The 22967-nt window shown below is 36.0% G+C and overlaps 1 protein-coding gene across 7 annotated transcripts in view; it reads right to left on the minus strand.

Moving 5' to 3' along the window:
• The window catches only part of TMEM196 (transmembrane protein 196), a 128000-nt gene that overhangs the window by 36952 nt on the left and 68081 nt on the right, over positions 1–22967 (minus strand). For 2 of the 7 annotated variants that reach the window (XM_029957678.1, XM_029957663.1), the window contains exon 1: positions 11668–11843. The exons of 3 other annotated variants lie outside the window; for them this stretch is intronic. In XM_029957678.1, coding sequence (XP_029813538.1) covers positions 11668–11814 — 147 coding nt within the window. In that variant the 5' untranslated portion in view covers positions 11815–11843. Of the gene's footprint in view, positions 1–11649; positions 11844–22967 lie in introns of those variants that run through there. 2 more of the 7 variants (XM_029957673.1, XM_029957704.1) reach the window with 2 other exon arrangements.

Genomic DNA, 22967 nt, shown 5'->3' on the forward strand with positions numbered 1-22967 from the left:
ATCTTATAGGAAAGAGAACTAAGGAGAATAAGCATCTGGCATGAGAACTGGAATGGGAACCTGACTCTTCTGATTTACTTTAGCTCTTTCTCCACACTACATTGTCATTCCTCTTCTTGACTCATTGCAACCCAGAGCAGACGATGTAGCTCAGGCCCATTAAATGTCTTTACCACTGATCTCAACACGGAATGCTCCCATCTCCATATGCCTAACTCCTAGAGGTCCTTGGCCCTGAACTATGCTGTCCTACCACCCAGCTTCTCTGGGATGTGTCTGCCTTTATTAGATTTACAAATCTCCTCAATGACCCCTGCTCTCCCCTCTCCCAATTCTTTTGCATTTTTAGCACAGTGTTCATCTTTAAAAGAACTCACTTTTCCACTTTGCTATTTATATTTCTTTCTTTTCTTAGACCATGGAAAACCCTGCTAATTATGCAGTGTTATTTTTCCCTTAAGCTAGAACTAATTTCTTATTTTCCACCCCAAAACAAAGCACTGAAAAAGCAAACCACATAGATCCATATACCATGTTTCTTTCACTCCAGCAAAGTATGAAATTTTCAACATTTCAAAAATTCAACTGGAAAAGCATAAACGTACATTTTTATCAAAAAAGCCATGACCTCTCACAAGTATGATCACCTTTACAAAAAGATAAAATACCAAAGGGATAAAACGTGCGACAGATAGTTGTTGTGATAAGCAGTTCTCCATTAGTGTCAGGCCATCTTGGTGGCCTAGCAGGTGGCATCGGAGAAGAGGCACCTACAGTGAAAAAAGAAATTGAACCAAAAGCACTCAAGAGAGACATGGAAGGAAAAGCCCCACAGTGACAAAAAGGGATGCACAGCAGGCAGTGAGAGAAACCGTAAAGTGACTGAATGAAACCAACAATTGCAAGAATGAATTTCAGAAGAAATGCATAGCATGTAGCTGATTGCATGCCAAACTTTTCTAAATGAAGTCAAGTCCAAAAACCTCAGAAATTTCTGACTGTCCTCGAACCCAAATCTTTCAATGTATAGAAAGAATCAGCCTTGGGGAATCTGGGTGGCCAAGTTGGTTAAGCCCCTGGGTCATGATCTCACAGTCCTTGAGTTCAAGCTCTATATCAGGCTCTATGCTGACAGCTCAGAGCCTGGAACCTGCTTTGGATTCTGTGTCTCCCTCTCTCTGACCCTCCCCAGCTCATGCTCTGTCTCCCTATTCTCAACATTAAAAAGAAAAAAAAAAATCAGCCTTGATTCTCAGAATGCCATTCCTTCACGTCTCCCTTTCAATGCTCGTGGAATGCAATCTTTCTTGTATTTAATGCATTACGCATTGTGTTCTATTCTAATTCTGCTTTGTGATAGTTTTTCTTTTTAAAAAATAATTTGTTGACTATTTTGAGTATGCTGACTAAATCAGGCTTTTTGATGTTAGAACTGTTTCTGCTCCAAAAGTAGCTACGAAAATTATATTAAGCTTGTGAATTTTGGTAAGAGGGACTTTGAATTTGCTGTCCTGTAAATTTAAGTGTCAATCATCCAAATAATTTTTAGGTATAGTCATTACTCATGTTAGTCCTTAAAAATGAAACAAAATAAAACTATCTCATAAATAGCAGTAACAAAATCAGAAGAGTTTATCTACTGAGTCCAAATTTTTCTTATTTTAGCCATTACAACAAATAAATAAATTTCAAAATTCAAACTTATATAAAAGTTTAAGGTAGTGATTATTTCTGGAGGGAAGTATAAGAAGTTGCAATCAATATTGGACACTGAGGTATGGATATATTGTCAATAACATTCTGTTTATTAAAGCAGTTTAAACTTTACATATATTACATTATATTATATTATATTATATTATATTATATTATATGGGACCTCTGTATGACCTATGCTGTGATGACAATGTAATAGGTATTTGTATATAGCTTAAGGTAATTTTACATTAATGTGGGTTATCCTACTTTCCATAATTTTTGTTTATATTTTTTGTTTAATATTTCTTCATGTCATTTCCAAGTAAGATTAAGAGAGATGTTGTAATATATTTGGACAACACTCAAATATTATGTCCATAACTTGATACATGTGGAAAACACAACAAAATTTAAAATGTAGAAAATGGGTTTTCTGAAGATGAAACAAACAAATATTCCCTTGGGTACATGCCAGCTTTGAGTCTATGATTTGTGACCTGTTCTCACAGAATTGAAAATAGCCAGGGACTCCAGGGGACTAGAGAGTAGAAGTTAAGGTCTTCCCAAGACTTGTCAACACCACAGAAGAATGTCCATCCAACATGCCTGGCAGTTTCTGAAAGCCAGCCAGTTATGGAAATAAGTTGCAGCTCATAGAGGATCACAGCACTGTGAACTCATGTCCAAATCAGGGCATTAGCAGCCTAAAAGCAGCATGTAGTTAGTGCATTTCAGTGACAATTGTCAACTTCCTTGTATGAATTTCTTATCTCTTCACCTCCTTTGCACACACATATGAGCACATGCATGTCTGCGTGCACACGCACACACACACACACACATGCACACATTATTTCTTCAGGTGATTTAGATCACTAAATCCTAAATCTGCTAGGTTCTCAATCCTTCGGTGAAGAGACTCATGTGCTGAGATAAATGGCATAACAAAGCAGCTGGAATTCTTAGGCAATGCAGCATGTTGGGAATAGAAGCTGCCAGTGTTACTACTACTAATATTACTATTTTAATTTCTCAGAGTAAACAATGTAGGAAAAATAGTTGGCAGGAAACAAGTAAAGAAAGAGCTAAGAATTCCGAAACCTGGACAAAAATAATGATAAAATCAAACACATATCTCTATTTGGTAGAACACACAAAATTATACCTCTTTATCGCAATATTGACCTAGATAATATTCCTGGGACCCTGGAACATGCAAACTAAATCCCAACTAACAATAACTAACTATTAATGTTTGAAATTGGTTACGAAAAGTACATATTTTCTAAGAGAGGGTATATGACCTAAATGTTACCAGGTCTTGAGTCCAAGATCAATTTCATCGATGGTTTTACAAAAAGCTACCCTTCAGAAATGTATAAAAATAAAATGTCTATTAATACAAAAATAGAAACCACATACAGAAAATTGATTTTCCAGAAATACGGCAATAGCATGCAGTCATTGTTGTGGGCTTGTCATAGTTATTAAATACTTAACATGTATCAAGCCCTATATATAAGTATTCCTTTTAATATTTTAAACTCCAGGAGATGGGTAGTGATATTGCTATTTTACAGATAACTTAGCTAATCGCTCAGGGAGATAATGTAACTCACTCAAACTTAAGCTAACAAATGCTAGAGCTAGAATTTGAACCCAAGCCTCAATGACTCCAAGTCTATTTTCATTTCTTAATGTATTGCTGATAACTCCAGTTAAATAAATGAACTCTTATATGTCAGAAAGTCATAAGAACTATAAAACACAAGGAAATTATGATCTTACAAAAGTACCACCAATAGGAAAGTCACTTGAAGTGGGGTTACGTTTGTGATGGGAGGTTTATGCTTCCCTCAAGTTTCATGATTTTCCTCAAGTCTTTCTTTTGATACAGGACACATATCTTGGAATCAAGAGCTGGTGTTTTGCCTTGAAACTGAGCAGCAGTTCTGGGCCCAACTGCTTTGGCCTCATGATCATCAAGTTTTGCCCAGCAGAGCTCACTGAGCTTAGTTAGAAATCAAAGGCTGATTAGTCTTCTCATTCTTTCAGGACCCTTTTAAAGCTGGTCCCACTGAATTTAGATAAGCTAGATCTTCACTTGCCAGTTATTAAGTGAACAAGTCTTTGCTTTAACAAGTCCAGTCTCCTCAATCCTCCACAAACTCTCCATTTTATTGTCCCTTCCATGACTTTACACATGTTAATAGCTCTGCTTAGCACATCTTCTCTCCTCTGCCCACTGGAAACCTGCCCAACCTCCAAGGCCTGGATAAAGAGCGTCCCTGACAAGGGAGTCAACCCCGATTCCTCACTGATTCCTCACATTATGAACTGTTTAAATATGTTGTTTTATGTCTTCCTGATTTGCTTTTATAATATGTAATGATCATTTGAGATGCATAATTTCAGTTTACTTTTTAAGGCTAACGCCTAAGCTCTAAAGGTAGGGACAATTTGGTCTAATATTTTACATTCTTCTGGGAATATGGAAGTTGTGCCTGTTCATCAGTTGACTATGTCAGTCTCTTCTGGGAAACAGATACAAACAGTGATGAGGACTTGATCTTTATGTCATTCTGCCTGACTCATATATCCAGGGGTGGGAGCAAATAATGAGGTCAGACCTCACCCAATGACTTTTTCATGACAATTTCTCATGTTTCACACAATGTAATAGAAAAAGTCCAGATTAAAAAAAAGAATGTCCATCTTTAAATACTAACTCAGCTGATTAAATCAGAGTGGATTCTAAGTACTTTTCCCTACATAAATTTTATAGAATATTACATTCTTCACAATATTGTTAAGATTAGAAATAATAATGTATACAAAAGCATCTGGAACACTATTAACAAGTCATGTCTTGTATTACTTCTATAAGACAAATAGCTCAAGACATCCTGTCTCCCAAGGTGGTCTTCTTAACCACTAATATTTTCTTTTCTGTCTTGACCACATAATTTTGTCCAATATTTAATAATAAATCATGAACCAATGGAGCTTAGAATTTCTTCTCAAGAGTGTTAATACTGGTGCTAAAACCCATGAGCCCCAATTAATGTTATAAAAATCATTGTTGAAATCTAGATATTTCATTGATGCATCTATTAATATTACAACATGTAATAAATATTGCTTCAAAAGCAAAACCATAAAAACCTCCAAGATACTATGTGTCTTTCTTTAAATTTATTTATTTTCAGAGAGACAGTGCAAGCAAGGGTTGGGCAGAGAGAAGGAAAGACAGAGGATCTGAAGCAAGGTCTGCTCTGGCAGCACGGAGCCCAGTGTGGGGCTAAAACTCTCAGACCGTGAGATCATGACCTGAGCTAAAGTCAGATGCTTAACCTGTCACCCAGGCACACCAATACTATGTATCAGTATTAGAAGTATTAATTTGTACTTTTACTTTGACTGACAAGAACTTATAATTTTATGTTTTCAATGACTTTGTTTTGTGGCATAAATAATGGTTCCTATATCTTCACTGTTTGACTTGCTTGACTTAAATAATTGTCTAATTTATCTGATTACTGAATATTTTTATGATAGAATTTATACCATTCTCTTTCCCTCAGAGAGAGAGAGAGAGAGAGAGGGAGAGGGAGAGAGAGAGAGAGAGACAGAAGTGCCTTACTGTTGTTTTCCCTTTCTTTTAAGCTGAATATTTTACATGACCTCTCTAATGTAGATATTTTGGTACATTTTTGTAGTTGCTAATGTACATGGTGAATTAAATCAAAACATAACTAGACATATACTATATATGAAAAATTCGTGAAACTAAATTTGATCAAGGATGTTGGAGAAATGCTGAGAACCAGTGCAGTATTAGTTTGAATACGTCCTAGGCAGTCCTGGTTTAGCATGAGGGCGGTTGAGGAAAGGAGCAGCTTATGCTGAGCACTTCTGCGCCAACCCTGGTACTGACAGTAATCCACGAAACTGCTCTGGTGTTTCTCTCACTGACTTCATGAAGAAACATAAGTTATCCAGTGCCACAGTTATACTTAGTATGATATATGAACCCAATCTGTCATTCAATTTGAATAAAGTATATATAGATTGGATCTGTACCCATAAGACGAACTGCATGGTTTTCAATATCATAGAGGAAAGTATTCATACAGTTTCTTCTCTCTCTCCTAGAAATATGCTCAATGAAAGTATACACTACCACCCATTTATTCTGGAATTGTCCACTCGGCATGTTGAAATAAACATCTACCTGCAGAGTGGCCACCTTGTAATTTTACTAAATTACTAAGACAGTAAAGTCAAATATTTTTTAAGACTATGAGCTTATTTATTCATAGAAATACCATTTGAATGAATACGATTATAGATAGATAGTAATATACTATAGTAGTAAAATGAAATTCTGTTTACTTCATAAGTAAATGACCCAAAATCATTTGAACAGAAGATTGTTGCGGTTTTCCCCCTTCAGTAGTTGTGTACACACATTCACCGAAATCTATTCTAGTTTTTACAGATTTTGAAAGACAAGCACCTCAGTTTGTATGGCTGGGTTATGCTTCCCAACAACCAATAAAATTAAATATTATCAGAGGGCTAAGTGAATATATAAAGAGTTAAATTTCTTGGCCACATTTGAAGCATGTACTGGATGATCTGGTTAATAATTATGTCAATACACAAAGCCAACTTGAACACTTTAGGCAAAATCATCCAGATGAAAGGGTTTGACTTTATTTAAATCATGTTTAGATCAAACCAACTGTCAATAAAAAGGTAACTGATGCAATTATTACCAATTATCCCCTAATATTCCTATGTCAAGTCTTCAAGATCAGTTATACCCTTGGATCAGGGCCAAAATCCTGAGACAGAATTTGCCATAGGTCCTAGATAGAAATTTAAGCACATGTCACTTATATGAGTATGAAATATAGACTAAAGCAAAATACCTCATCAGATAGTGGAAAAAGTCACCATTTTTCTTCTGTTACACCATTATCAATCAATACCAGAAATAGACATTGTCTTTATGTTTCATTCAACACATGTATGGTTCCTTGAATAATAACTATACTTCCTAGGAGTTTGGCTTACCTAACTTCTTTACTTGCTAGTATCTAATGGCCCCAACCCCAGTAGATAAAAGTGGCACTTGAGAATAACAGTATGAATCAGATAAGGAAGAGATTCTTTACCTGGCTTTACAGAGTCCATGAATGGGCTTCACTATCTCCAAAACTGATAATCGAAATTGGTCTATATGTTCAAACAAGACTATTTATACGTGGAGAAAAGCCTGTGAGATTACACACTAAATTGATAACGGTGGGTAATTTTGATGAGTTGATAGAGTACTTCAGTTTTGATTCTTTTTTTAACCTTTTGATATGAGAATTTATAGATGAATTACTTGTATATTATAATTAATTCTAAAGTTGGTTATAAATGTATATTTGTAATTTTCTATGAAGATGGGGCAGTACTTTCATCTCATGCTAAGAAATACAAATTCCTTATGTTACATATTTTGAATCTGGAGAAAATTGATATGTTATCTGATTAGAGACACATGAACTTCAAATTTTGTGCATCCGAAGTAACTTCAAATGTTTGAGAGATTTCTTTCACTTATTGTTTTGTTTATTTTTCCTTAAATGAATTGGACAGACTTAAAAATTAAAAATAATACTTTTAGGCAGATCTCATTTTATATACAGCACCTCGATTACATTGCTCTAGTATGGAGCAATTTCAACACAAACTTACAATTGACTGAGCTGTTGTCATGGTAAATCAGGAGTCCGCATAACAGGTGGCCCTGATTATACTATGAATTTCACTCACCTAAAGTATCAGATTTATTAGCTGGAGAAAGTTACAATCAAGTATTGTCCAGAAAAATAAGCAAAGTCATTCAAACCTTAAATGATTTAGGTAAAATTTTTTTTGAATATTTAAAAGGCTGTGTTTACATGAGGGGTAAACAAGGCTTAGCAAAGTTTCTTTTTTTTTAAATTTTTCTTATGTTTATTATTTATTTTTGAGAGACAGAGAGAGAGACAGCATGAGCAGGGGAGGGTCAGAGAGAGGGAGACAAAGACTCTGAAGCAGGCTCCAAGCTCTGAGCTGTCAGCACAGAGCCTGATGTGGGGCTTGAACCCACGAACTGTGAGATCATGACCTGAGCCGAAGCCGGGCGCTTAACCAACTGAGCCACCCAGGCGCCCTGCAAAGTTTCTTTTAATACATTTAATTTGTGGAATGATTATCAGATATAAATGGATGGAATTTAGCATAGTATATATCAAATACAACTTAGCACCAGATATTGTTCTGGACACAACCATCTGAATCTCTACATTTTTAAGTGCCAACCTAGAGCAGCAATAAAGTTCTCTTGGAACTATGAATCTGTGTACTACTAAATACAGTCCATTTCCATTACAGATGGTGCATTGGAGACTGGGAAAAGTGACTACCATACAGCAACTTGGAAACAGCCCTGTCTATTTAGCTCTGTCAATAAATTGCACACATCAATCATATTTCACATGACTGTCTTTTCAAAAGCTGTTTACTCAATGGTTCATTCATTGTTATCTAGCAGTAATGTCTTCTTTCAACAAGGTGACTAGATCAGCTGTAACAAATAAACAACAAGAAGCAAAAAATCCTATAAGGGATTTATAACTTTCTCTATGAAATGGTAGTGAAATATTTTTTTCCTGCTTATTGCCCACATCTCTAAACTGATCATAGGAAGCACCCTTTGTTTGATTATAAAAGACTGACTGGAAATATAAGCATCCATCCCATGGGTTTCTAAGCCCTTTATTTCACTATTTTATTTTTAAGCCACATTAAAAAAGTTTTGTATTTGGGTTCAAAGATCAAAATAGTTCCCTGAATTCTTAGTGCATCTTACTAGATAAAAAGCTTATGTCAGAGTCCATATATAAAAAGAAATCCCCTCATAGTACAGTTTTATTTATATTGATTTCTAAAATTTAATTCAGACATTTTATAACAATGACAATAATGTATTGAAAAAAACTTCATGGCACCAATCAAAGCACACTCTGGTTAGAGACTGTGGTTATTATTATGGGTTAATTATTATAAACTCCCAGCTACTGTTTATAACTAATATAGATTTTATTTCATAAAATACCAAAGAGATTAATAATTTTTTAATCTAGTTTCCCTCTGCATCTCCTTCAATCTCTTTGGGAAGTAAGAATTGGTATTATTATTATTGTTATTATTAAAAATATGAGGCAATAAATCTATCGCCTTAGACTGTCACACAGCCTCCATGGTCTGGTCCCAACTACTCTTTCCATCCTTATCATCCCCTCACATATAAGGCCCAGAAAAATAGAAGAGCCTATTCTTTCTGGAACATAACACATTCCATCCCAGCTGTTCCTTCATCCATGCTGCCTGAAAGGCTCTCATTCCTCATCCCTTCTCTGCCAGTCTGTGCACCCAGCATTAGTGGCTTGCATTTATTCAGTGCTTTCTACACACCACACATTTACTAAGAGCATTATTTCATTTGTGCCTTTTAACGGCCCTATTTTACAGAATATGAGAACTTTGGTAGTTATCTCAATAATAAATGATAGATTTGCACCCAGGTAGACTTTGGAGTCCATTCTGTGAGGCATTACTTCACACTGTGAAACATAAATTACAAGTCCCAATGAACTTTCAAGATCAAGAGAAAAATAATTATCCCATCCATCCTCTCTCCCTTATATCTGCCCCTGTATCTCTCCGAGGTCAAACTTTAATTTCTTACCACTGATAAAGTTAGTGATATGTTCATATTGTTTGTTCTACTAGTTATTCTGACTCACCTTAATAGTCTTTGTGTTAAACAGTAAAATGCACATGGTTAGCCCTCTATAAATACCGGTTATATGAATTCGTCACGGAGAGAAATGAGAAATAATTGAGATTTTATCACAAATGACCTCTTATAAACAACTTAAAAAATCAATTTAGCAAGTCTATAATTTAATAAATGATGATCAAAACTGAGTTTTTCTTCATAAATCTGATTTTTAAACTTGAGTTTATAAAAGTGCCCCCAAAAGTGACCTGTTGGGGCATCCCAGTTTCAAATCCATTCATTTAATCACATGTACTTTTTAAAAAATTTTATTCACTCAGACAATAGAATTCAAAATTGTTGTTTGGGGATCCTAGGTGATATTTGCTTTTTACTGAGCCAATTCAAAATTTTCATTTTTTTGTACAAATACATATGTTGACTCATTTAGATAATGGTATGTTGTTTGGGAAGAGAACATAGTAATCCAAATGTAACCATTCTTTTAATTCTTAAAGATAAAATGAATACTTTAATACTATTTAGCGACACCTATGTTTACTCACCCAATTTCTCAAATTTAAAAGGGGAAGTGACTTGAGGCTTCAAGTATTTGAGGCTTCTCCCTCATAAGCCATCAAAAGGTCACATTTTGCCCCCTTTGTTTTAAATATTGGTTTTGTGTTTCATTTGGACAATTGTCTGATAGAAATTTTAAAGTCTCACTAATCCTGTTTACATAATAATAACTCTCAAAATAATCACTATTACATAGAAGATGTAAAGTTTTCAAATTTAAGATTTGCCTTTTAGCCTTTCATACTTGATCTTATAAAATGTATATTGATAAAAATTACATAATAAAGAAAAAGATAATTATTTGGAGATTGGGAGTAACTTACTGAATTCAGAACCAGGATTCTTGGGAAAATTCAGTGATAGAATTGAGTACCATTTTTCTTTTTTTCCTTTTTAACTGCTTCAGTTTAAAAACATTTGCTTCACTTTGAAAAATTAAAATACAAAAACTAATTTTCCTGAGCACAATTGTACTAGTTTTAGGAATTCTAGAAGTTCTGTCAAATCTGAATTACTTTGAAATGATTTTTCTTAAACTCATAGTCACTTTTTTCCTCAATGACTTAAAATACAAATAGCCAAGCCATAACTATTAATTATACCTATTGATCATCAGGGACAGAACAGCATCCTGTTAAATTACCTTGGAAATTGGAATCAAGCTAGAAACCAAGAAGGATATAGCGGTTATATACTTAAAGGATAAGAAAAAAGATAATTTTCATAATTAGGCCCACACTATTGAGCTATTTTATTGGTCCTTGGTGGAAGGAATGGGTCTCTAAAGCTTTCCTGGAGATTCCAGCCAAAGTAAAGAAGAAAGTCATTGGGTCTGATATCTGACCTAGAGGAAATTATGACATTTTCTCCAAGCATTAGGCATTCTTTAACTGGAGTTATTCTCCAATCAGAATGTTGTTACATATCATACCATTTATTGTTTAACTTACTGCCTAGAACTTACAAAAGAGTCTTTAGATGTGAAGTATCAGAAAGCTAGCAGAGAAAAATTAAGAGCAGTGTTTTCTGGGATAAAATATTTCTTTTACACACATACCACATTTCTCTGTTTTATCAGTGTTGTCTTTAGTGCACTTTGGACACTGTTGCCCAGAAATACATGCATAAATCTATCCTTGCTTGTTCCTGATACAAGAAATGAGGTAACACTTTCATTTTGATATTCCTTGCAAAAGAAACAAGCTAAGTGAGTCTGCCCTTGACAGGTGTGACTCCCTAATCAGCACTCCTAGGCAGCCTTTTGCAGATTCAGCCAGTGGAAACTGCTGAACCGCCCCCCCCCCCCCGCCCCCAACCACCACTACACACTTTAAACAAAGCCATTTAATTTGGTCTTAAGCCAAGGTAAGGAAGAAAAACCAATTAGTAAATAAAAGGACAACAAAAAGAGGCATAATCTGCCAGCAAGAACCTACATGCAACCAGAGGAGATTTATGATCGTCTTCCCCAGGGAGGGAGTGACTAACGCACGCACACTGACCAGCACCGTAAAGAGGTAAAGAGAGAGTGAAATGGCTCAACGTACACACACCCCGCTCCATACCGGGGACGAGTCTCCGAGCTGCGGCTTGTGCTGTCGGAGGGCCAGGCTGAAGCTGACCGCCCCCACGGCCACGCTGGACACCCCCAGCCCTATCTCCAGCACAGAGAGCACCAAGAGGCTCCCAATAATCTGGCCGCTGGTGCACATCCTTCCTCGGTCATCATTCCTTCCAGATCAGGGAGGGAAACCAACCATCCGCCTTCTTTCTTCCACTATCCTCCTTATCCCTTCCGCCCCCTACCAGACCCCAAAACTTTTCTTTCTTCACCAGCGAAGCATTTTCCAAAAGGACTAGATTTCCAGAACCGGAGAACCTCTTCCCTGACCGGGCCAGAGTAGCAGCTCCACCCCCTGGCACGTTCAGACCGGGATCTTCGGATTTTCCCTGTTCGTGGCCGGGGTCGGGAGAGGAGAGTGCACCCGCGGAAGGGCTTTCAAGAAGGAGCCAGAAACCCGGCGGAGCCAGGAGTGAGGAGCCCCGCTCCAGAGGCGCTGTCCAGAGTTCTGCCGCGTCCCAAGTCTCCGCAGGAAACCTGCTTCCTTCTCAGCTTCCCAGACCCTTCAGGTTCCCCTTTCTTTCCTTGCCAAGGAGATGAGCCTTGCTTCCCAGAGATCCAAAGCGGAACTGCTCAGAGCTTCTCTTTCCCTCTCCCTCTCGTCTCCTCTCCTTTGTTTTCCTGGTAACACAAAGTGCTTCTGCGAGTCCCTCGGTCCCCAGGCTGAGCGGGAGGATATATTCAGCACCACGCTCCTCGCAGTTGCTGTGTCGCCAGAAAAAGCGACCTTGTCTGATGGCCTTTTCCAGTCTGGGTTTCTTCTCCCTCCTCCTCGTCCTCTTCCTCCCCCTCTCTCTTGGTCTGATTCTCTTTCATTTCAGTGACCTCATTGGGATTTGAGAGGTTGATGGAGGAGGGAAAAGCCTGATCTATTTGTGGGTCTAGAACCAATACTCTTGGCTGGCTCCTGATCGGCCCTGCCTGGGGACCCTACCCACAACGATCCACGGGATCGCTGCCTTCGCATCTCCCCTACTCGCTCCCTTCTGGGCTTCTATCCGGATGGAAGGGGAGGGATGCCTACGTCAACGCGGGGCTCATTCCGCGTAAAACTTTCTTCTGTGTGTACACGGGGTGTGGTGGGGGCACAGAGGGCAGAGAAGTAGAAAGGCAGACAGACCCGAGGGGATGGAGAAAGGCCAGACTCCTAAATTTACTAGGACTCATAAGGACTTACACCCAGGAGCTCCTCTCTTCAAAGAGCTACACTCAGCCTGCTCTTAAGGAGCGTCCGCTCTCCTTTGTTTCGACAAGTCCCTTGAGTGTTGGTGGCGGGGTTGTGGAGAAGAAACTGGCCGGACACCCTTTTGTGGCGATGTTGCTGGCTGTTCCTCTCCAGCAGGCCCTTGCTCTTACCCAGTAGCACTGCTATCCGTTTGGGATGCATTGCCAGACTGAGCAGGACTAGGACCCTGTGTTCACACTGAAACTCAAGAGATGTGTACATTAAGTATTTCATTAGAAAGGGCATTATTAAAAACAAAAAATCTGGCTCTTTGAACAAATGACAGTTGTCAGAATCATCAGGGCAGGAGCCAACCCTAGCTTAGGTGTCTTTGTGTTTTAATCTGATGCACATGGGGCTCTAGAAGTATGGAAATTGCTCTGTCCATAGCCCATTTTCATGTCTCTGATTTTACTTTATGAAAAATCACAAGGCATTTCATCAGGGAGACTCAGGAAGCAGGGAGATGAGAAGGTGTGTTGGGGCGTGGGCCATCTTTCTCTCTCAGGAACTGGGTTTCACAGTTGGAGACAGAGTGGAGGAAAATAAAGGAGGATTGAATTAGGATATATGAGACGAAACCGGGGCATCTTGACCTCCCAATACATGCAGACAGTGCAACGTAGGCATCTCTCTGACTAGAGGTTTCTTTTTTTAAAGCCCTACTGCTGAGATCACTAAAGTTGAGGGATATACAATCTACAGCATAAGTGTCAATTTTAGTTTTTCTTAAATTTGATTGGGGGTTGTTTAATAGTTTAAACTATTAAATTATTAAACTTGACTATAATTTACTCTCTTTATGATGTGCTTATATTCTACATTTAAAAAGAATTGAGTCCTCTTCCCTTAAAAGCATAAAAGCAGGAAGGAAGAACTATAAGTTATTAGGCCTCATACAGTCCTCACTTACTGTGATATTTGGAAAACAACTCAAACATTTATGTTGAATAGGTATTGAATTTATTTTCCACATCTCGAAAACTCAGTCCACCAAACAGCCAGTTGCTAGAATCCTTCAATTACTGTTTGGTTTTAATGAGGCACAATTTATATTACTTAAATCTTGTAGAAATCATCTAAGTGATCCAATTAAATGTAGAAATAATGAAGTATCTGGGTTACCTAGCTTTGGTTTGTCTTTAGTCACTGCTTTTCCTTTTTTTTTTTTTTTTTATCCTTCTCCATTTGAGAGAGAAAAACAAACTAAAGTAATTGTTCAAATACAATGGTCCATGCAGACATATAGGAAGGAGTGTGACTTAGAGGAGGAAAATTAATTTTGTAGGGAATATACCAATAGTGTTAACAATAGATGGGTTTCAGAGAGAAAGAAATAGGTAAATCATATATTATGGTTGTATTCTCTCTGAATGCGATGGCTAGAAAGATGTTTACTTAAATATCCCACAGCTTAATCATATGCCTGAGTATAACCAATCGATTGATCCTAGATAATTGGCATGTAACTCATAACTTTTGAAAATCAAATGTACACAGAAGAAATTAAATCTATCTTCACTTATCAGTGATCACCAATGAGTCACCCTTACACAGAAATATTTAGAGGAATAAAATAAAAACAAAACTTATCCATAGAGGAAATTATGTTTTTTGTTTTAAAACATGAGGATCAATGCTATTAGAACTTTTGAAAGAATATTACCTGGTCCAGGAACAAAGTAATCTCATTTGCCCCTTTAAATGATGTGAAGTTCCCCCAAAGGTAAACAAAAGGACAACTAAAATTTACTCATAATCCTAGAAATCATAACAAAAATAGATTCAAGTTGGCATCTTATATCTCTCAAAACATTGTTTTAGAAAAAGAATTATAGGATAAAATTGAAAGTAAAATTAAAATTAAACATATACATAAATAAAGTGCATTGCTATCCAAATACCAGTGGCTCTACAATTAGAGGGTTTAATTTTTAAATCCTGGACAACAAGAGTTATTCATGAGATCCAGTGATGCATGGCTCAACACGTGTACATCTTCAACAAGAGCCCCAGTATAAAAAAAATCTCAAGTTTGCTACCTGCTGGTTTATAAATGACACAATGAATATGAATGTATAGGTAACCTAAAATACTTATTAAACTTATTAACTAATCAGAAAAAATCCTTCATAATTGATCTCCTTAAGGACCTGAGTTCTGCCAATAAGTGTTTAAGAGTTTTGAGATACTCAGGCACCATCTTCCCAAATAAGACTTAGAAATTTTAAAATATGGATAAAGGAAAATCCAAGAGTTGGTAAACAAATACCACCTGTCTTAATATAATGAAGTAAGTTGATGAAATAAGTACAGGTTTAGTAAATGAAAAGATCAAAATTTTAAAGTGATTAATTTTGGAATCTGATTTAAAGTGTTCAAGCTATTGTAAGATAAATTTGTATGGTAACTGATGACTAACAGTATAAAATTGAGGAAAAGAGAAATCACAAAATCATTACAAACCATTGAGCAGTTTTTAAGTGTTACAAGTACATTGAATATTCTTACTACTCTTGTCAGTGTGGTGAGAAATGATTACCCCTGAAGACTTAGCTAAGATTTGGTGAAGTGACTCTGGTAAAAAGGGAAAAACAGAAAACAACATTTTGAAGATTTAAAACATTTAAATATAAGGAAACAAAGGTAATTAAGACTAAATTTATCTGTTGTCTTTTTGTCTTCTGGTGATATGTCTTAGAAGTCATTAACTAATAATATTGTCAGTGCTTATGAAAATTAGAGAAAGTACAGTACTTAGTACTGTATTTATTACAATTTCTCATTTCTATCTGAAATATCCTTTGACTATTAATGACTTTTACACATGTAAAAAATACCCAAATGATGTATTTATAGTGATTTCTACTCTTAATAAAGTGTGGGTATTTCTACTCCCGGCCATTATGGAGTAAATGGGACTGGATTTACTCTCTTACTATATACAATGTATTCAAATTAACTGTTCAGACACTGTATGACAGCAGTGCAGCATTGTAATCTTTGGGGGAGGAGAAATAAAAGTAAGGTTTTCTGTGCTGGTCTTTTGACTATCGGCAGTTAACAGATTGCGTTACAAGAAAAGGAGCACCAAGCAGGACATGGTGGTCTTACTGAATTTCTGGGACAAAGAGCAGAGTTTTGGGAGGCTGAAGTAGCAACATTTTCAGGACAGAATATTAGAGAGAAGTGTCTTTTGAGGAGAAAGAGATCTCTACAGGGATCTCTTGAGCGGGTGGTTAAATTCCTAGCCCCACAATCATGGGGTGCAACTCCACAAGACCAGAAACAGAATGGCAAAAGTCTGAGGCTTACAAGATGTCTGGGAATGTTAAGTTTCATAGTAGCAAAAAGAGTCCTTGTTGAACACTCCACCTTCAGTGGGGAACAGAGCTGGGGCCTGCATAGGTAATAGGGCTGGCCCTTGCCTGGAGTAAAGGCAACTATATCTGACCTGAAAATAGGTCAAAACAGGCCTCTGAACTATCAGTCTCTTCAGTAAGTAACTTAAGAAAGTCTACCATCTTTAAGAAAATTACAAACCATTATTCAACAGTGTAAAAATCACAGTATATACTATCCAATTAATATCATGAATATGAAACAAGCTGGAAAATGTGATCCATAACTGGGATATAGGAATTAGATAACACTTTATTATTATTATTGAGAGAGAGAGAGACAGGGTATGAGTCAGGGAGGGGCAGAGAGAGAGGGAGACACAGAATCTGAAGCAGGCTCCAGGCTCTGAGCTGTCTGCATAGAGCCCAACGAGGGGCTCAGACTCACAAACTGTGAGATCCTGACCTGAGTTGAAGTCAGCCACTTAACAACTGAGCCACCTAGGCTCCCCTAAAATACAATTTTTATAGATGAAAAATTGCATATCTGAAATCAAAAACAGTAATTTGAGAATAATAGCAGATTAGACACTAAAGAAGAAAAGATCAGTGAACATTCTGATACAACAATAGAAATTAGAATTACAGGAAAAAAAACTACAAAAAACAAACAAATAAAAACACCCCAAACCCACAATACATATTAAATCACACAGAGAAAAAAAGACTGAGGAAAAAAATAGAGACTCAGTGATCTAAAGCACAATTGAAAAAGTGAGGTATGGATATAATATAAATTTTAAAAGAAGAGGCAGATTAAAACTTTGACATAATAATGGGGTATTGTTTTCCAAATGTGGTGAAAACTACAAACCCACACATCCAACAAGCTCAGTATACTGCAAATAGGATAAACACACAAGGTACTTCACATTCAAATTGCTGGAAACCAGTGATAAGGATTAAAAATTAAAAGCAGCCAGGGGAAAAAGGACACATCATGTACAGAAGAAAAGGAAAAGGAATTCCAAACATGTCATCTAACATTACTTAATCCAGAGGAAAAATGAATGACATTTTAAAGCAATAAAATGTAAAAACAAACAAAAAACTCTATTAATCTAGAATCATATACACAGAAAAATGCCTTAAAAATGAAACAAAAAGATTCTTTCAGACCAAACGCTAAGAATTTGCTTAGACATAGGCTCTTCATCATAAGAAATATTAAAGGAAATAGTCTTAGATGCCTGGGTGGCTCAGTCTGTTGAGCATCTAATTATTGGTTTCAGCTCAGATCACAGTGTCAGGCTTCATGAGATCAGCCCCAAGTAGGGTTCTGCACTGCTAGCCCTGGTCCTGCTTGGGATTCTCACTCTCCCTCTGTCTCTGGCCCTCCCCCACTTGTGCATATATATGTGTGCTCACACACACTCTCTCTCAAAATAAACTTTAAAAAATTAAAGAAAAGGAATATTCTCCAAGAAGAATTAAAATATGACAGAAGGAAATCTGGGCCTATACAAAGGAATGTTGAGCCTCATAGTGGTAAATATATTGGAAACCAGAAATCACGTTTTTGTATTGTTTCTGCAATTGAGACCAGAGATAACATGCAAGATACAAAGTTTGCAATTCTAGCAAGGCTGAGAACGTTAAGAGCTAGAACAAAAGAGAAGGCCCAAATTCTTCCAACCAGAAAGACACAGGTTTTACATCCATTTCTTTTTTATTTCTATTTTGTGAAGTTTTTACTTAAATTCCAGTTAGTTAACAGAGTGTAATACTACTTTCAATGGTACAATATAGTGATTCGGTTCTTCCATACAGCACCTGGTGCTCACCACAAATGTACTCCTCATTTCCATATTTCACCCATCCCCCATCTCATTTCCCCTCGATAACCCTCAGTTTGTTCTCTACAGTTAAGAGTCTGTTTCTTGTCTCTGTTTTTTCTCCCTTTGCTCATTTGTCTTGTTTCTTAAATTCTACAAATGAGTGAAATCATATGGTATTTGTCTTTCTCTGACTGACATATTTCACTTCGCATCATGCCCTTTAGCTCCATCCATATTGTTGTAAATGGCAAGATCTCATTCTTGAAATCTTTTTTAGGGCTGAGTAATATATCATTGTGTATATATACACTTCTTTGTTATCCATTCATCTATCAATGAACACTTGTGCTGTTTCATAGTTTGGCTGTTGTAGGTAATGCTGCTATAAACATTGGGATACATGTATCCCTTTGAATTAATATTTTTTATCCTTTGTGTAAATACCTACTACTACAATTGCTGGATTGTAGGGTAGTTCTATTTTTAACTTTTTATGGAAACTCCATACTATTTTCCAGAGTGGCTGCATCAGCTGGCATTTCTACCAATAGTGCAAGAAGGTTCCCCTTTTTCCATATCCTCACCAACACCTGTTTTTTCTTGTGTTCTTGATTTTAACCATTCTGACAGCTGTGAGGTCATATCTCATTATAGTTTTGATTTGCATTTCCCTGATGACAAGTGATGTCGATTATCTTTTCATGAGTCTACCAGCTCTCAGTAAGTCTTCTTTGGAGAAATATGTGTTCATATCTTTTGCCCGTTTTTAAATTGGATTATTTGTTTTTGGGGTATTGAGTTTTATAAGTTCTTTTTCTAAAAACTTTTTTTAAACATTTATTTATTTTTGAGAGACAGAGACAGATCATGAAGGGAAGGGCAGAGAGAGAGGGACACACGGAGGCAGCTTTCAGGCTCTGAGCTGCCAGCACAGAGCCTGACGTGAGGCTCAAACCCACCAACTGTGAGATCATGACCTGAGCCAAAGATGGATGCTCAACCAACTGGAGCCACCCAGGCGCCCCTATAAGTTCTTTGTAAATAAAATACCTGACCATACACCTAAAGGAGGTACAAAAAGAACAAAACATAAAGAAAGCAGAAGGAAGGAAATAATAAAGATTAGAGCAGAAATGAATGATACAGGAACTAAAAAACAATAAGACAGATCAATGAAACCCAGAGCTGGTTCTTTGAAAGAATTAATAAAATTGATAAACCTCAAAAAAAAAAAAAAAAGCGAGAGAGAAAGGACCAATTAAATGAATTCACAAATACACAGGATAAATTACAACCAACACTGCAGAAATACAAACAATTATAAGAAAATATTATGAAAAACTGTATGCAAACAAACTGGACAATCTGGAAGAAATGGATAAATTCCTAGAAAAACATAAACTACCAAAACTGAAATAGGAAAAAATACAAAACTTGAACAGACTGGTACCCAGCAAAAAAAAAGGAATTAGTAATCAAAAACCTCTGAGCAATAAGCATCTAGGGACAGATAGCTTAACAGGTAAATTCTACCAAACATTAAAAAACTTTTTAATGTTTTTTATTTATTTTTGAGAGACAGAGAGAGACAGTGTGAGCAGGGGAGGGTCTGAGAGAGAGGGAGACAGAATCTGAAACAGGCTCCAGGCTCTGAACTGTCAGCACAGAAGCTCGATGTGGGGCTTGAACCCATGAACAGTGAGATCATGACCTGAGCTGAACCTACTTGAGCCACCCAGGCACCCCCAAACATTTAAAGAGTTAATACCTATTTCTTCTCAAACTATACACATTTATAATTTGTGATCCTCTCTTACACTTAAAAAATGAGTGCTAAGATATAATGTTATATATTTCTCAACTGAACAATTATTCACATCATTACTTCAGAGCCAAAGAAACCATTAATAACAAGTTATTAGGTTACATTAACAAATATGAAAAGTAGATTAGCACAGAATGGTAGAATTGATAGGGCCATGAGAACACTTCTTGTTAGATTTCATCTTATATTTAGATTCTTTCTACTACATTCCTGACCTCTTCAACTCATCCAGTGACCCAGAACAGATTACATTTTCAAAAGTCTGCTTAATAAATTGACATGTGTCTTCTGGACTAACAAAATACAAGTAAACACTATTTTTATTGTCATGATCATGCAAATATTTTACAATTTTCATGCTTTGTATCATATCGAAAATTTACAGGAGAAATTTCCAAGTGCCTTCAAGATCATAAAAAAGAGTCCAGGCCACTGCTATTAGAGAGTCTTAACTTGTCCCTGCTTCTTTAAAATAAAAATACTTACAACCATGTAAAGTACAACAGGTGTGTTCCAATAAGAACCAAGTACTAGAGGATAATTATCTCTGTAGATCTATATTTTTTGTAAATGTACCTTTTAATGATTGTGGTCATTTTTGGCCATACTCCGAACCACTGATACAAGGCTAAGTTTTCAACCAATGAAAACCACATAGTACTTGTCCTATGGACTGTCCTCTTTCTCCAATCTTGTACTCATGGAGTTGATATATTTTTTTTAACCTAAGGGCTGGTTCATTTATCTCTATCTGATTTTATCTTGTTGGCTTTGGCCCTTCATTCTTCCCTGCCGAGCTCTTTCTGAATGTCCTTTCTGTCATCCTATGTGGTATCTGTTCCTTCCAGAATTCTATGTCATTTGCCCCCAAGCAGTGGGCCTATTTTGGCCTCATTCTTCTTGTTCTAAACATTTCTAAAAATGTCATTTTTATTGTCTTTGGCATTTTTAACAAGCTTCCGCTCACTTATGCTTCTTACTTTTCTGTCTCTGTATTTCCAGATTCCTGCTACTCTAAGGTTTATCATCATGTAGATGTCCCAACTTTCAGCTTTTTACACTTTCCTCAAAATATAGGCTTATCTGATTCGTTCTTGACAGGTACAAGATTCAATTATTCTTACCCTTTTATTTTCCCTCAGGTGGGGAATTTATAGTTATAATCAGAATTTTGATTTTAAGAGATTCCTGTCCAGTTCAGCTATCTTACAACTACAGTATTTGGCGAGGGGCTTACTTATAAACAGTGCAGATTTGGGTGTATATCTCACTCTGTCAATGTTTGTTCCCCCTATTTTGAGTTGACACTAATAAACCCACTGAACAAATACCTGAAAATTATCTGTTGAACAAGTATAGGAACAATTAAAATAAAAAATGTGGATTACAAGTGGAGATATGTTCATTTTCTAAGACTTCATCCACAACTTTTTCAACTGATATTTAATTACAAAAAGTCAAATCAGCATGGTAATTCTTCTCCTTGTTTCCTTCACTGACTTATTTAAAAGTAAAATGAAAAGTAACCTGGAAAAATGTGAAACAATAATAACAGTTTTATTCTTAACATATAAAAAGCTCTTTCAAACTAAAGGAAACAACTTGATTGTAAACATCACAATGTATGAACAAGCAATTTTCATACCTAAATGAATATAACAAATGGCTAGTTATTTATTTTAAAATATGATAATTAGTGCTGTTGGGGTGAAGTTAAATACTTATTTTCATAAATCCTGTGGAAATCTGAATGGATACAATATTTAACAAAGATATTTAGCAATATTTATCAGGAGTATTCAAAATGCTCATATACTTTGACTCAGTAATTTAACTTATACATTTTTATTCTAATAAAATATTTATTGATGATCAAAAGGATTATATACAAAAAAGATTCATAACAGTATGATTTTAGGGAAAAAGTTAAAATCAGACTAATTCTCCAATTAAAGGCTAAAAGTAAAATAAAGAATTGTAAAGTTATAAAATAGAATAACCTATAGTCACTAAAATTATAGTAAACATATTTTTTTAATGTTTAGTTTTAAGAGAGAGACAGAGTGTAAGTGCAGGAGGAGAAGAGAGAGGGAGACACAGAATCTGACCAGGCTCCAGGCTCTGAACTGTCAGCATAGAGCTAGATGCGGGGCTTGAACCCATGAAACATGAGATCATATAACCTGAGTGGTTATGATCAACCAACTGAGCCACCCAGGTGCCCCACATTAAAATTTTATTTTAAAATCATATACCACCTAGCAATAAATATGACTTGAAGCTATATAAAAATCCTATAAGTAAAGAAAACAGTCCTAATTTTCTTTAAAATTCAGAATGTAAGGAACACTGTAAGGAATTATACATTTTATTAGTGCTTTAGGTGGTGATTATAAATGTTTTTTATATTCTCTTTTATACTTTCTGTAGTTTTCAATTTGCAAACAAAAACTTGTATTAATTTTTAATTAGAAAAAGTTATACAATGAGAAACAGGAACTAAAAAGTACAGCAGTGTGAGGTTGCTTAATGTGGGTGGGAAAACACCTATGAATCTCAATACCTCCACAGAGTAGTATTGTATTTAAATTTAATTTAAAATTTTAAGTTAATGATAATGCTTGGAAATTAAATTTCTACTATATTAAAGATCCCCAGTTTAGGAAGCCAGGAGAATAAATCAGAAGTTTAGAAATAATTTTTTTAATCAGAAATCTTTAAGCTTTAAAAAAAGACATTCGTATGCCTTTAAGGAATGATAACGAAATATGGAAAATCCAATGAGAAGAGTTTATTCCTACTGCAGTAGATCATATACCTCAGGGGCTGAATAAGCATAAGGTTTCTGAGATCTCAAGGGAAACCCTTTTTGTTCAGATAATGCCATATTCTCTCAGCTTGAATGCCAATTGTTGGGAATAAATAAGAAACATCAGAAGTCCTGTTTACTTTTTCAGGTCATTAAGACACAAATAAAATTAAGACTTTATTTCATTGTCTGCATCTTCAATCAAT

The sequence above is a fragment of the Suricata suricatta genome, chromosome 2, assembly GCF_006229205.1.
Source record: "Suricata suricatta isolate VVHF042 chromosome 2, meerkat_22Aug2017_6uvM2_HiC, whole genome shotgun sequence".
NCBI lineage: Eukaryota > Metazoa > Chordata > Mammalia > Carnivora > Herpestidae > Suricata > Suricata suricatta.